The 15,868-nt window shown below is 42.8% G+C and overlaps 1 protein-coding gene across 6 annotated transcripts in view; it reads right to left on the bottom strand.

The window, feature by feature from the left end:
• nav1a (neuron navigator 1a) overlaps nt 1–15,868 on the bottom strand; it is a 96,420-nt gene that overhangs the window by 59,472 nt on the left and 21,080 nt on the right. For 5 of the 6 annotated variants that reach the window (XM_088996813.1, XM_088996827.1, XM_088996845.1 and 2 more), the window contains 2 exons: nt 7,814–7,916; nt 5,249–5,584 (listed from right to left, as the gene is read on the bottom strand). In XM_088996813.1, the coding sequence (XP_088852939.1) occupies nt 5,249–5,584; nt 7,814–7,916 (439 nt within the window). The remainder of the gene's footprint in view (nt 1–5,248; nt 5,585–7,813; nt 7,917–15,868) is intronic. The other variant, XM_088996837.1, reaches the window with a different exon arrangement.

Below are 15,868 nucleotides of genomic sequence, written 5' to 3'. Positions count from 1 at the left end.
CCCCGAACCAAACGGTGATGGAAGAACACAGGATGGATTCGATGACAGCCGTGTATAAATGTTGCAGCACCTCCTGTGGCAGGCCATGCTTCTTTAGCAGCCTCAGGAAGTACATTCTCTGTTGGGCCTTTTTCGGGATAGAGTTGGTGTTGACCTCCCACTTCATGTCCTGGGAGACTGTGATTCCCAGGAACTTGAAGGTCTCAACGGTTGACACCAGGCAGTTGGATAGTGTGAGGGGTAGCTGTGGTGATGGATGTTTCCTGAAGTCCACCATCATCTCAACTGTCTTGAGCGTGTTCAGCTCCAGGTTGTGACGGCTGCACCAGAGCTCCAGCTGCTCCACTTGTTGTCGGTACGCAGACTCGTCGCCGTCTTTGATGAGACCGATGACCATGGTGTCGTCTGCGAACTTCATGAATTTGACAGCTGGGTGCGTTGAGGTGCAGTCGTTCGTGTAGAGAGAGAAGAGCAATGGAGAGAGGACGCATCCCTGCGGGGCTCCGGTGCTCGTGGTTCGTGTTGTGGATGATATATTTCCCAGTCTGACCTGTTGTGTCCGTCCTGTCAGGAAGCTGAGGGTCCACTGGCAGATCGTGGGGGACACACCAAGCTGGAGAAGTTTGGGGATGAGGAGTTCTGGGATGATGGTATTGAACGCAGAGCTGTAGTCCACAAACAGGATCCTTGCGTAGGTTCCTGTGTTGTCAAGGTGGTCGAGGATGTGGTGCAGTCCGATGTTGACTGCATCCTCCACAGACCTGTTTGCCCGGTAGGCAAACTGAAGAGGATCTAGCAGAGGTCCGGTGATGTTCTTTAGGTGGTTCAGCACGAGGCGTTCAAAGGACTTCATGACCACAGACGTCAGAGCGACAGGTCTATAGTCGTTCAATCCCGAGGGTGCTGGTTTCTTTGGAACTGGGACGATAGTAGACTGTTTGAAGCAGGATGGGACTTCACACTGCTCCAGGGATCTGTTGAAGATTTGTGTGAAGACCGGAGCCAGCTGGTCAGCGCAGACTCTCAGGCAGGAGGGGGACACTCTGTCAGGTCCTGCAGCTTTCTTGATCTTTTGCTGCTTGAAGAGCCGTCTAACGTCCAGTTCGTGGATCTGTAGGGCAGAGGGCGGAGATACGGTAGTTTCTGGTAATGGTGGGCAGACCGGGGAAATGGTGGTGTCCTTTTCAAATCGGCAAAAGTATGTATTTAACTCATCAGCCATACCATTGTTGTACACTGCTTGGGGGGAAGGTAAACGATAATTTGTTATTGCTTTCAGGCCATTCCACACCGATGCAGAGTCGTTAGCGGAGAACTGTTTGTTAAGCCTCTCCGCATAACTTTTCTTTGCGATGTTAATTTCCTTCGTCAGCCTGTTTCGGGCGAGTTTGTAAACTGCTCGATCGCCGCTTTTAAATGCGGATTCTTTCTCTTTCCTAAGCTGCCTGAGTTTGGGAGTGAACCATGGCTTGTTGTTGTTGAATGAGCGGAAGGACTTTGTTGGTACACACATGTCCTCACAGAAACTGATGTATGATGTTACAGTGTCTGTGTATTCATCCAATGTGCCCGTTGAAGTTTCAAAGACGCTCCAATCAGTGCAGTCTAAGCATTCTTGTAGCGATAACTTTGCTTCATCTGTCCATGTTTTAACTGTCTTGACTACCGGTTTTACACATTTGAGTTTCTGTTTGTATGTGGGAATTAAGTGGATTAAATAGTGGTCAGAAAGACCCAATGCTGCATGCGCAACAGACCGGTATGCGCCTTTGAGTGCTGTGTAACAATGATCTAGAATGTTTTCTCCTCTGGTGAAACAGTCAATATGCTGCTTATATTTGGGAAGTTCACGGTTCAAACGTGTTTGATTAAAATCGGCCAAAATGATCAGGGGTGATTCTGGATATTTTAGTTCGAGATGGTTTACATGGTCCGCTAGCGTTTGTATACACGCGTTAGCATTAGCTTGTGGCGCGATGTACACGGCAACGAGAATAAAGGAAGCGAACTCACGTGGCGAGTAGAATGGCTTGCAGTTGAGAGACAGTGATTCCAAACCAGGACTGCAGTGTGCGTCGAGCATCGTGACATCGGTGCACCATTCTTCGTTGATGTAGAAGCATAGTCCACCGCCTTTGGATTTCCCCGATTATCACGGTCGGCCCGAAGGAGACGGAATCCGGGTAGGTGTAGTGCGGAATCCGGGTGGCGGTCACTGAGCCAAGTCTCAGTGAAGCACAGCGCAGCAGAGCGGGCAAACGTTTTATTGGTCTTTGTGAGAAGCAGAAGTTCGTCCATCTTGTTTGGTAGTGAGCGTAGATTAGCGAGGTGGATCGATGGGAGCGGCGTTCGAAATCCACGCTGCCGAAGCTTGACGAGAACGCCGGCTCGCTTCCCCCTCTTACGCCGGCGTCTCAAAGCTCCGTACAGAGCTGCTACGCCGCTCGCGAGCAGCCCCGAAAAACCTTGTAGATTTTGGTGTGTCGGTGAAAATAGTCCAAGAGTGGATTCCCCAATGCTCAGTAACTCTTCCCTCGTGTAACTGAGTCGCGTAGGATCGCAAAAAACAAATGAAAATGACAAAACCAGGAACAATACTAGGGAGCGTGTCACCGAGGCTGCCATCCGCGGCGCCATCTTGGTTGTATTGATATAAACAGCAATATATATATATATATATATATATATATATATATATATATATATATATATATATATATATATATATATACACACACACACACACACACACACACGCACAGGATTAGGTAACAAATTGAATCTACGGCGAGCGCCACAACCCTGGGCAAGGTTGCGGACATGATGAACACTGTTTCAGCAAAGCCATTGTTGCAATCAATGATTGATGGAACATTTACACGTGTCACAATTCCTCCTGAGTAAACAGATCTCCCACCCAGAATTTAACAATAGACCACGCACCAGTCGTGTTGCATATTAACTTTATGCAAACGTACACCCACGGGGATGACCTCCCAGTGATAACCCATCCTTCGTGTGAGCATGTTGGGGTGTGCGTGTCAGTGAGCGTGTGTGCCTGATAGGGGTCACGGGTGGTGCGGGGGCGGAGAACATTAGGGAGCGTTCTAGCTCCAGATGTATGGGACTCGCCACACAGGCAGAGGCCCTGCACAGGAAATGGATAAGCGACTTGAGGAGTCCCTGACTAAGAGAGTGCAGACAGGTCATGGTACAGTCACCCTAAACAAAACAAGTGTACAGGGTGAGTCACTCTCAATCGGACCACTCGCTCTGAGACACACAATAATTCAAATGTTGCTTTATCATGTGTTTTATGGGCCAAATAATCCCATTTATGTTCCTCTCATTCACAATAAACACCTAAACAAAGAACACGTCATTGCAAGAGATAATTTACAATGTCTAAAATCAAATTTAATGGGTTGTGATCTCTGTGTGACCAGAGAGAGGCCTTGATATATAATGGATGAGCGTCTATAATAAAACATGAGATGAAGAAGAAGACTAAAATGAAGCTGTTTCGTGTTGACAGGTTGGCCAGAAAAAGAGAAGAAATACAACGGCAACACTGCCCCCTGGCGGCAAAAGTATTGTTTTGTGATGAACTGCGTTTTCACCTTTCAGCTTTCTTGATTTCTTTCCATTTAGGAGGGTAGTTTCTGGTTCAATTACAGATATGGTTCGGAAGGGTGAAGCCTGCTCAACCTGAGTCTATTAATGAAACAGTGTCACAATTGTATAGCTTTTAAAGGATTTATTTGTGCAGTTACCATAGAAATGTCAGTATATAGGCAGTTGGATTTTTGTTGCAATGCAGGATATCACACATAAACAACGCCCGAATCACAGGTGACGGAGAGCTAATGTGTTTTTCTTTGCACCAGTGCAAACCCATTCAAACCTCTCACATTGAACAACTCCCAGGTCGCCCCCCCAACCCTTGTCTCCCTGCCAGACACCACACACAAGAAACCTTTTGTCAATATTTGCAAACAATAGGCGCCAAGATAATGCAGGTGGAAGACAATGGTGGACTGCTGCTGATGAGAATTGAAAATAATGGATAATAATAATAATAATAATAATAATAATAATAATAATAATAATAATAATAATAATAATAACAATACATTTCATTGGCAGCCACACGCGCCAGCGTTCACTCAACCCGAAAGTAACTCAAAAAGATAGAAAGCTAGCTCGCAAGCTAATAGATAGCTAGCTAGCTAGCTAGATAGCAAATAGAGAGCTAGCAAGCTCGATAGGTAATAGCTAATAGAGAGCTAGGTAGATAGCTAGCTCGATAGCTAATAGCAAGATAGATAGATAGATAGATAGATAGATAGATAGATAGATAGATAGATAGATAGATAGATAGATAGATAGATAGATAGATAGATAGATAGATAGATATGAAATTATTTTCTACCAGGCACATCTAAAAAGGTAACAATAGCTCAAATGTAGGCAGTGTTAATCCATTCAATCCATTTTGCAGTCAAAGCGTCTCATCTGTGCCACTAGTCTGGTCAACAGAAAAGTCAATTCATTCTCCAGCTCTTTGTTATTTGAATCGGAATGTCCACTGCCTCGATTTTTCTTTCAACTCCTATTAAACCTATTAAAACCGAAATCACAGCCAGCGTTCCATTTCCTTTGGAAGCAATTGACCTCATATAACATTTTCTTTCCAACTAACACTTCACACAAACTATGATGGTTGAGAAGCAGAAAAAAACAGCAACTCATCATTCAACCCATTGTTTGATTACTACACCTTGATCAAAGGAAACAGAATGGTTTACTTATTTGTGTGCTACAATTTGAGGTTTTGCTACCTGGAAGTATGTCTGATATCATGGTGAAAAGGTTGAGCTTTCCCATCATTAAATAGCAAGTAGTCGCCACAAGGGGATGTTGGTGTGCACGAGGACAGTCAGCTGAGTTATGCATCAAATTGCTTCCAATCCCACTGAATAAATTCCCAGTTCTCTAGCGATATCCTAATTACACTCGAGATAATGGCCCTCCGGCTTTGCTGCGCGTTTACAGTGTAAACAAATCATCTGATTATGACATCATCTTCACGAGTTGGCCAGAGGGGTGCTTTCTGAAGACAGTGAGCAGCAGCACGGAAGCTGTAATTAACTAATGGATGGTCTTGTGATTCCCACACAAATTTCAAAAATTCGAAGAAGACACAGTAGGTCTTTATGCTACAATGAGACAAGGAAATGCAACTTACCCATTCCCCAGATCATCGATATCCACATCATCACCATCATCATCCTCATCCTCATTGGGACTTTTGCCACCAAGGTCACTGTCGCTCAGGTAATCTCCTTTGAGCAAGGACGGATCGGCGTCATCCAGATCTTCGATGAGGTGGATGCCAGAAGTGTGGCTGATCCGCAGGGCAAGATCTGATTGGGTGTTGACCGTAGATGGGGCGTCGCCAGCCTGCAGGCGCGGGCTTGCTTGACCGTGGCGCCATGAAAGTGGCGAGGAGCGATTGGACAGACTGGAAATGGAAAACGCAGCAGCTTCATCACTGTCGTAGCACACGGTCCCCGCCAAACAGCTATGGAGTGAGAAAGATGGTGTTTTGAAGTACTGTATGATGTTGATGGAAAATAAATAAATACATTGCCTTCCTTGAATCAAATCTGTCTCAAAGGTGAAAACATTATTGTTCTATTTTCAATTTGTGATCGAATTAGATTGTGAAGGTGGACTGTTGTGGCAGCTGAATATACAACCGCAGTGGCCTCCACAAATTCAGAAGCACTGATCTACATTGATGTGTTAAGGCAAGTCCACCTAGTTCTATTCTAAAAGCACAAACTGACTCAATGTGCATCACATAATTCAAAGTACAACAGGGAAGCATTTATAAGCAATGCAAAGATTCTTAAAAGCAAAGAAATAAAATGTAGATTATTAAAATTTATAAAACTACGTATTTTCCGGTGTATAAAATGCACCGGAGTATAAGGCGCACCCACAATGAATGGTGTATTTTCAAACATTTTCCAAATATAAGGTGCCCCACATTATAATGCGCTACAGTCGAGGCTGGGGTTACGCATTATTTCCTCTGCTGCTGAAAGGTTTGCGAGACCAGTTGTGGCTCAGTTTTACTTCACATATAAGGCGCACTTGCGTATAAGGCGCAGGGTTTTCTTTGGAAGAAAATCAAAGTTCTTGGGTGCGCCTTATACACTGGTAAATACGGTAAGGACAATGTTTTAAAAAAAAGAAAATCTAATTTTGTTGGTGACAAAATTTGAGTTCATCCAATGTTTTTCCTGTGTAGAGGATTAGGGACTAGCTGGCCTGCAAAAACACTTTTTAATGCCATGGTTGATTAGCGCAAGCCAAGTTCAACTCCATCTGAGACCTGCACACATTAAACAATAAGCATCCTTGCTTGGTGAGTATGATGGATTTTGGGTTGTTTTCAAAATACAGTAAAGTCTCGTTATATCGATATCGGATATATCGATAGTCCCGGTTATATCGATACTATTTCTATGCACGCACAGAGAAAATTACATGCAAACAGGGTCGGATATATCGATAGTCCCGGTTATATCGATATTTTTTCTGACTCCCTTGAATATCGATATAAAGAGACTTTACTGTATTGCAGTGAAGTGATTTTATCCATATTGAATCTGAACAGTTCCAGATCTATCTATACCACGGTTGTGTGCGGCCATACTGCATTTTTGCACAGTATTTAAAACTGCAACAGTTGCAGTGGTGGTATTCAGATGTGGGTTATCAGGTAATTGCCATCCCCCACTTATCAAAGAAAATATGACATACATTTACCTGGACAATTTTTAGAATGTCTGGGTAAAGCCAGATAAGTGATGTGTGGTTATGACAGCACTGCCTAGTATGCAAAGTAAAGAAAATGTCTTCCATCAGGGAAGCATCTGCTGATTTGCTCTTCTTCATGTAAGGTGAGGTCGACACTGAAGGGCAGACGGCGTGAGGGAGGTGAGTGACAGGTGAGGCATGCATCCAAGGATGAAAGATACACAGCACGGACTTTCTAAACACAGGCCAGCGGTTTGAAAGAAGAAAAAAACCACAGCAAAGGAAAGACATACACATAATCAAGAGCATTAGTGGTTGTCTTTTTGAGCTGTGTGAGCCTGCACGGGTGCCTTTGAAGGCAGCGTGAAGATAATCCTGCGTCAATTCTGAAGAAATTAAAGAGAGCAGAGGAGGCACTATGTCAAGATAAATGGTTTTCCTTCATTAAGAATAGGACAGGAGAGCTTCCTGTCGGTTAAAGGGGAAATTAAGTGAAAACATTATTTGACTCGCCTCCACTTGTCTCAACACGGAATTGTGATTAACATTATATTTGTGGAATAAGAATTAAGCAGAAAAATCCGTTTGTATCCATCTCTTGGGGCGGCCATTTTGCTGCTTACAGTCGATTCAAAATGGCATAACCATCATGGATCACCCGTTTTCTAGAATTGGAGATTTCGTTTGCAAAGTAAGCCTTTTGGCACTGTGAGATCATTTGCAGTTGACAGCAGGTGCTTTATTAATGAGAATACCGTATTTAGGCTGGTAGCAGCGATGCATGGACATGAGTATTAATAAAAAAAAACACTTTTTCAGAACTGCCCCCACAACGAAACGCAATTTGCTTGTTTCAACTGGTTTGAAAAGTGAGAGCATTATTTCTCCTCACGGGCAGCACAGACTCGATTGGTTAGCACATCCGCCTTGTAGTGCAGAGGTGCAGGGTTCGATTCCGGCTGCGGCATTTCCTGTGTCTGACCTGTGGCTCAGCGGAACCCCTCTAAGGCTTGTCATTGTTTCCTCCAGGTTCTGTCGCAGGTCCAAGACATTTTGCACCGTCTTCTTCCTCTGGGATTCTGGGTCTGCAGCAGTGTGAGCAAACAAACACAAAAGGATATTATTAGACATGAAAGGCCACATTGCTGGCACAGTACCCGCTTGTTTGGTCACCCGCCAATCACAGGTGAACAACCGTTAGAGAATAATTCAGTTGTCAATTGACCTGACTGAAACATGTTTCGGAAAACAAAGGATGCCAGATCACAGCATCAAAACTGTGAAGCAGATGTGCAAACTGCTTGAGCACCAGATCATCACTGACATCATCAGCATGTTAAATTCTAAGTGAAAGACACATGCAGATGTGGTTAACAGCTATTATTGCAGGGTGTGGAGAAAAAAACAGAGGAAAAGCAAAAAAATGTAAAAAAGAAGAAATGACGTCAATTACGGACTGCAGAGGTTTCTTTTAAGTAAACTCTGACACATTGACCGTCAGAAAATAAACCAAAAGCCTCTCAAGGTTCACGTTGGCATATGTCTCAGTCCCAATCACTCTGTAATCTGCTTGGGTCGCTGCTGGTTGTCGCGTGTGTGTGTGTGTTTGTGTGTGTGTTTGTGTGTGTGTGTGTGTGTGTGTGTGTGCGTGTGCGCGTGTGTTTGTGTGTGTGTGTGTGTGTGTGTGTGTGTGTGTGCGTGTGTGTGTGCGTGTGCGTTTGTGTGGAGTGGGGGGTGTCATTTTCCTCCTGAGGCCCTCCCCCAGGGACTTTGCAAGTGTAATGAGGGACAATAAAATCGAAATCAGCTTTATAGAACACCCTTACAATTTAGTGACATTGACACCATGACTGCATGTTTGCATAAAAGCTGCATCAACATTTTCACCTTCAAATTTCTGCATGAAAGAAGGGCAATGTGTTTTATGAGTGGTGAGCATTACAAGACCTATTTGAAATCCACTCTACCAACCAATAACTGGTCATGCACATAGATACATCCCAACATTTACTAGCAATCCTAAATTGATTTTTTATTTTCTCCTTTACATTTGTGCGTCAAGCAAAACCACCTGCACTGCTCCATGAGGCAGCCATATTGCCCTTTCAACTTTTCAATGGGAAAATAACTAGTCTGCGACAGTTACAACTGCTGAGGTTCATGGTTGGTCAGGCACTGGTTAGTAGTTAGCTTTAAAAAAAAAATATTCTCCAAATTTTGTGCTGCATTTGCCGCTAAATTACCAGCCAGGCCAACCATTGTTTGGGGGGAAAATATCGTGGGATTCACATGCAAAATCAATGAATCAGAATCAGAAAGCCTTTAATAGTCCCGCAATGGGGACATTTGCAATCCACAGCATTAAAATTTAAAGGGGTGGGGGTGGGGGGCGAAAAGAAATAAAAACAACGTACGTACATGTATTCTATGCGTAATAGAAATGTCAGAAGACTGAAATGTACAACTGTGCAAAAATGTTTCATAAAAAGAACTGCACATAGTGCAAGTAAAAAAAGCATATACAGTAAAGTCTCGTTATATCGATATCGGATATATCGATAGTCCCGGTTATATCGATACTATTTCTATGCACGCACTGAGAAAATTACATGCAAACGGGGTCGGATATATCGATAGTCCTGGTTATATCGATATTTTTTCGGACTCCCTTGAATATCGATATAACGAGACTTTACTGTATTGGCAAGTGGTTCAAGGGGTTGAGAGTGATCTTTTTATATTGTGGAATTTCTTACTTATTTAAACGTTTGCCGCTCTGCTTTCTGATTTGATCACAAGGATTGTTGTGAAGGGGTACGAAAATATGTCAAGTAACCAATACATGATAAGCGAATCAAGTCACGATGACCTCTGCGCTCTCTCTTCCATGTGTGTATTCAAGTGTGTGACGCGGGGGAGGGCGATAAAAAGAGATGTAATGGTCAGATAAGGGAGAGTCTGCTCACCCTCTTGAATAGCCAATTTCAACTGAGCAGCTGACCCCACGCAGAGTAACGTGAGTCAAAGTGGAAGCAACAAATCGGGAACAAAAAGAAAAAAGTGTCATGACGATATCAGAGAGACCCCTGTGTGGCCTCCAGCTGTAGGGCTTAACTCGGTTTCATAAAGACACATAATTCTTGAATTTCAGTAAACTCATTGCCTTAAACAAGCGAGTCCAGATGGCGAGTGAGGAGGTGAAGTAGGGTTGGGGGGGGGGGGCAGAAGCCTGCTTGAATGAGAAGCCAAACTGTGTGTTGATCGCACCAACAGCTGCAAACAGACCACTCCAAACATACAAGCGTGGTGTGTCTACTCGCATGAGCGTGCACACGTCAACACACAGAGGAACACTTGGCTCATACCGCTCAAGGTCAAGGATTGAGTCCCCCAAAGGAAAAATGGCCACAGACAATTGAGTAGGCAGCCCTCAGGGATGGACAACTCTATGAGGAAATGATAAGCTCCAACCGCCGGCCACTCATGCGATGTTAAGAGAGAAACGTAAATTAGATGTTCTTTGACTGCTCTGTTTTATGAAGGAGAGCACATAATAGATAAAAATAACATTCTCTCACAAACACATTAAAAAAAATTCATCCGACAATGACAAAATAAAACTGTGGCACACAATTAATGAATTCACTGCCAGACGTGCAAAAATATGTCCACTCCAATACCCGGGTTTTTGTCATTGTCACTCACATTCCAGGACCCACAGAATATTGAGATTTGGATTACATAAACATTCAATGCAGCGTAAGAAACCCGAGTCTCTTCTGTCATCAGAAAAAAGAGTTAATTCCTAAATTATATGGGTCTGGAGTTATATGAGTTTGAAATGAGGGCGGATGTCCAAAATACAATGCAATACATACATTTTGGTTTATATAGCTACCGCTTCAACAACAGCTGGAACAAAGCGTTAAAATGGAAAAAAGAGAAATGCTGCCCCTTGTGGAAAAGAAAAACATTGCCAGAGGCCATGGCCAGCGCTTTATCGGACCCCCAGCATGAAAAAACAAAACCCAAACAAATTCGGGAATGGCTCTCTACGTCATATTTTCAATTCCTGAATAAATTCGTGAAAGGCAGTGAATTAGTTAAAAACTCATCATCTCATTCACATGTCTCAGGCATATCAAAATAATTTATGCTAACAACTGTCTCACACAATAATTACAAGGGGCTCTTACAAATTACATGCACCCAAAAAACACCCACCAAAAAAACTTTAATGCACCAAACAGTCCACATAAACACATTAACTCCAAACTCTTCATGCCTAAAAATCTTTCACCACATAAAAACGAAATCCACTCACTCACTCACTCACTCACTCACTCACTCACTCACTCACTCACTCACTCACTCACTCACTCACTCACTCACTCACTCACTCACTCACTCACTCACTCACTCACTCACTCACTCACTCACTCACTCACACAGATGTAGGCCTTAATTGAACACTTTTAATTACCCTTCAATGCAGGCTTTGCTTAACATTAACATCAAATTGATTGGCTACGGCCCAGATAAGGGTGCATGGGCTTGTTTGAGCGTGCACGTCCGCAAAATGCTTCCTGGCTAGCATCTATTCTGGCCCCGGTGGTCCCAGCTGGGACATTTCGGATGGTGATGGTGGATTAGAAATGCAAATATCATTGTCAGCTCATGTGCTCCCCAGGGGTGCACATGAATCACACTGATCTTGTTTAACCAGCTGTGTATGTTTTCAAGTCCGTGTGCGTGCGGGCTTCATGTGTGTGTTTCAAAGGAGAAGAAAAAGACAAAACCATCCCACTGGCCTCTACTTTTCACATATTAAACCCCGAAAAGTTAATATGTAACAAGCTTTTGTTGGGAGAGAGTGTTTCGGTTCTTAAGTATACAGTTATGAAGTGAAATGTGAGACAAAAATTAAGACATAAGGAATAAAAAGTAAAAAAAGGAGATGCCGTGCAGAGATTTTGCCAAGAAACTACTGTGTACTTGTTTTGTTCCCGTGGGTCTCTTGTCTCTTCTGTCCATTAGCCAGACAAAAGCTCCCCAAAGGTAGACTAATGGTTTTGACCTTGTAGCGGCTTAAGTGTAGTTGTGCTGCGTCCTTTCCTGACTCTCTTGAGTCATTCATTAGTGAAAGCACCCGTTTGGCCCAAAACGAATGAAGATTTGAATAATGGAACCCCTTTCTGCTCTTTCCTCTTTCTTGTCTGACTCATGTAAATGTGCATATATGTTACTGTCACGGGAAACTCCTCAGGATATGCAGAGATGATGTCAAGAATATTTTAGGGTGGTCGAGCTTAGCTGATGCGACACAAAAAAGTATTGGTATCCAGTGTAGAAAGTCATTGCACAATCACCCAAGGGCACTTTAGTGGTGGTAAAAAAGTCATGACAGCAGTCAGTACTCTTGGCAGGTGACTGACGGGATTCAAACAAAGAGGAAGTGTGGAAAGGCTATTTGTCCAATTGTACTCACACGCTGGTGTTCAGGTTCGCCCCGTTTTAATGAAGGATGTGGAGTTTTACAGACCATTTAAAAGTGAGTGGTGATGCTCAAAGTGCATTGTGCTGTCTTGAGATACAAGTTTAATTTGTTCCATGAAGTTAAAATGCTAATTCCAATGAGGTTGGGACATTGTGATAACCATAAAAAAGCTGAATACAATGATTTGGCACCTGAACCAGCTTGCTTGGAATCTGCTGCAGCCATAACATTTTAAGTTCATCATTATTTGCTGAAAACTAAAATGTATGTATGATGATTGGCAATTGCATGAAAACCTAATGGGATGGAGCAGTCAACCACATTTCAGCGAGTAGCGCCCTGCCTACATCTTGGTGTGATTCCCAATAATGCAAACCGTCTTTCAGCTCAACAGTATGTCACGAATATTGGGTCATTAAACGCAGAGGGTGAAGAATATATGAATGCAAGTACTGTTAGATTATTGATGTGAATAATGATAATTTCAGTCTGTTGCTCGAAGGGTTAAGGCGCCGAAACATAGATGATGATTAGCTTTCACATTAAGCTAGCAGACTGAAAGGTAAAGCTAAGTGGTTGTTTTACTCAAAATATCCAAGTGTAATTCTTGTGTTTGCTTTTAATTCGTGATCCTGCTGAGCAAGATTGTTCAGCATAATTCACCCTTCCCCATTTCAGTACCCCAACACATCTTCATCCTCCTTGTCCTCCTCATTCCCCTCCTCCTCCACTAACACACACAGAGAGACACACACAGTGTGTGTGACACACACACGCACATCACCTGTGATATACAGGTGTATGATGATGGCACAGTAGCACCACTTAGTGCACACAAAGTCAACAGTGACACTCCCATGACAAAACTATGATAGTTTGTGCACATGGAGAAAGTATGACTGAAAAGCTCCTTCAGCTTCCTAAAGCTTCCTTTAAAAGAAGTTAAATGATGGGCCTCTAAAAGTGGGGAAACAGTTCTCGAATATGTCATGATTGTAAAGTAAAATGGGGGCTCTGTTTGGTCATGGCTGGACCTAAAGTAATGGAAGCATGGTTCTCAATGTTAATGTATTCTGCTGCTTGACGCTTGTGCAGTATACTGTTTTGGTGTTACAAAACCAAAGCAAAAATATTGGAGTACACTGTACACACTATAGTACACGGTATCTGTAGCGAGCTGCATCAGCAAATATATTGTTGTGTTGATTTAATAGCGGTATTGTCAACCCACAATAGCTGAAGGAGGAGAAGTAATGGATTTGGTTCCAGATATACTGTTAAAGCCAATTCAACACGGACTTTTCAAGAATAGATGGACATCATTAAGGTTGGACAGCTCAGAAGATTACAATTTTTGAGGTTATCATGAATCCACACATTCATAGTAAAAATTCAAACAGTTTAATGACAGTACGTATTTCTTCTTTCTTCATGTCACAAGTTATTTCCTGGCCAATGTCACCCTCTAGTGGACGTGTAGTAATATCACACCACACTCGCAGCTGATTGATTCAGACGTAGCACTATTGAAGGCCGAGGAGTGATATGCACGGCCCGCCACTGCACAGCACTATACTACACCTTTATTCCCAAAGAACTCTTGCAAGTACAACTTCCCAACCAACCTTTGGCAAGAGCACATATTGAGAGAAGAAAATCTTGAGGAGTTTAGCACAAAGATAAGACATTCGTCCATCCCACTAGTCCAGGCCTGGCACTGAAGCCTGGCACTGAAAGACCACATGTAAACACATGCATGTAAATGCCATCTTCTTAAACGCTGCCCTATCTGCTTAGAAAACAGTAATACTGCCTTTCGTAGTGAGGAAGGCAGATTACTTAATCTAATGCAACACATGTCAGGTATGGCTCGGGATTTAAGTACAATATTTATCCATTCACTCTTCCACAAGTGTTTGCTTTGATTTACCAGTATATAAAATGGTGTGTTTAACTTGGGAAATGCAGTACACTTTAATGTAGTTATTATTTGTTTTTTTCCAATTTGCATGTCGACAGGTGACATCCATGTAAATTCCTCTGAGTTCACTGACAATTGGTCATGCTATTGAAGATAAATTGAATGTAGAGACAGTAAATCCCGACTATATTTTATCATTGGTCATTAGGGTTGGACGTATATCCACATTCCAGCAAAAGTGAAAGAAAAGTACTTGAGCGATAGTGACAGCCTAACAGATCCAACTACTGACACACTTACTGTACGACAATGATGAGCTACACACGGTCGTAATATTTGTGTATGCTACAGTGCTTTTGCAGGAACAACAAAGATCCTGTCACAATGAGCGCATTTATCTGAGAGCCATCATGAGAGTAAAACGCAAATAGTCTTATCACGTTCTGATACTAAGCATTCTGCACAAGGTAGCCTACTTAACACTCTTTCATGCACCTAACACAATTCAGACAATACAAATGCATGATATCAGCTGACACAAAAATGAACTCAACAGCCCAGTATGAAAATGTATAGAGACCAAAATACATTAAAGGGAGTCATGCCTTTCTATGTTGTTATAATATCTAACCAATGTGGTCCTTGACTAATTTATTCTAGACACAGTTTCCAACATTCAATGTATCTATCGATCGCGCTAGTCTCCCTCTGAAACATATACGCATAAGGTACAGTATATAATACTCCATGTGTTGTGCAAGAGCTGATGAGACAAAAACAAGAAGCGCTGTAATAGAATTTGGGTGGAGGATGTCAGGAAGCAGACAGCACTAATGCAATGGCTCCAACATTAAGTCCTTTAAGAACCACCACAACACATTTCCAAAAAGCACACAAATGCATATGCAACGATAGGGAGTAATTGTACGCGTAATGATGTATTCATATTGCTCATGGTCACCATCGTCATCCGCAATGGCTCAAGGTGATACGTACAATCTTTTTTAAAATCAAACTTGCGCCTTGTCCGTCACAAGTACAGTATCTGCTCTCCTGTCTGAGTGTCGACAGAGTGCTGGGTCCCATCAATTATCGTAGTTGTGTGACATGAAGAGGATGAGGGAGGACTGAAAGGACACTTTGTTCCGCAAGCGGGTTCATTTATTGTGTCGTTACCTCTTCAATGAAGTGACGATTGCCTGGAATGTTGAACGCAGCAAAGAACGACTAAGCAATATGAGTATAATTGGGCAGAGCGCGGGTATGCATGAAAAGTAACAAAATTAAAGAGCCGGCAAAAGAGACTGGGAACATATGACAACACTATTAGATTGCGGGTAATTTCTTCTACTTTAAAAAATGCTCCTCTGAAGCAATCATTGTTCTCCAGACTGCTGCCAAGGATGCGAAATAGACCATCGCATGCACAAACATGCCCGCACGCACACACTGTCATATTGTAGAAGCACATTGGTATTCAAGGCGACCTTTAAGAACGCATGTGTCGCTCCATTGTCTTTGACTGTATCTGCAGTCAGTATGGGTGCCCTGGGCTCTGGGCGGGGAATTTTTACATGTAAAATCGACACTTCTGATTTTTGACCTACATCTGCAGTATT

This window comes from Hippocampus bargibanti, linkage group LG01, assembly GCF_051943395.1.
Source record: "Hippocampus bargibanti isolate YZ-2025 linkage group LG01, ASM5194339v1, whole genome shotgun sequence".
NCBI classification, from domain to species: Eukaryota; Metazoa; Chordata; class Actinopteri; order Syngnathiformes; family Syngnathidae; genus Hippocampus; species Hippocampus bargibanti.
Note: the sequence above shows the minus strand (reverse complement) of the source record. Positions and strands in the feature narration are given on the sequence as shown.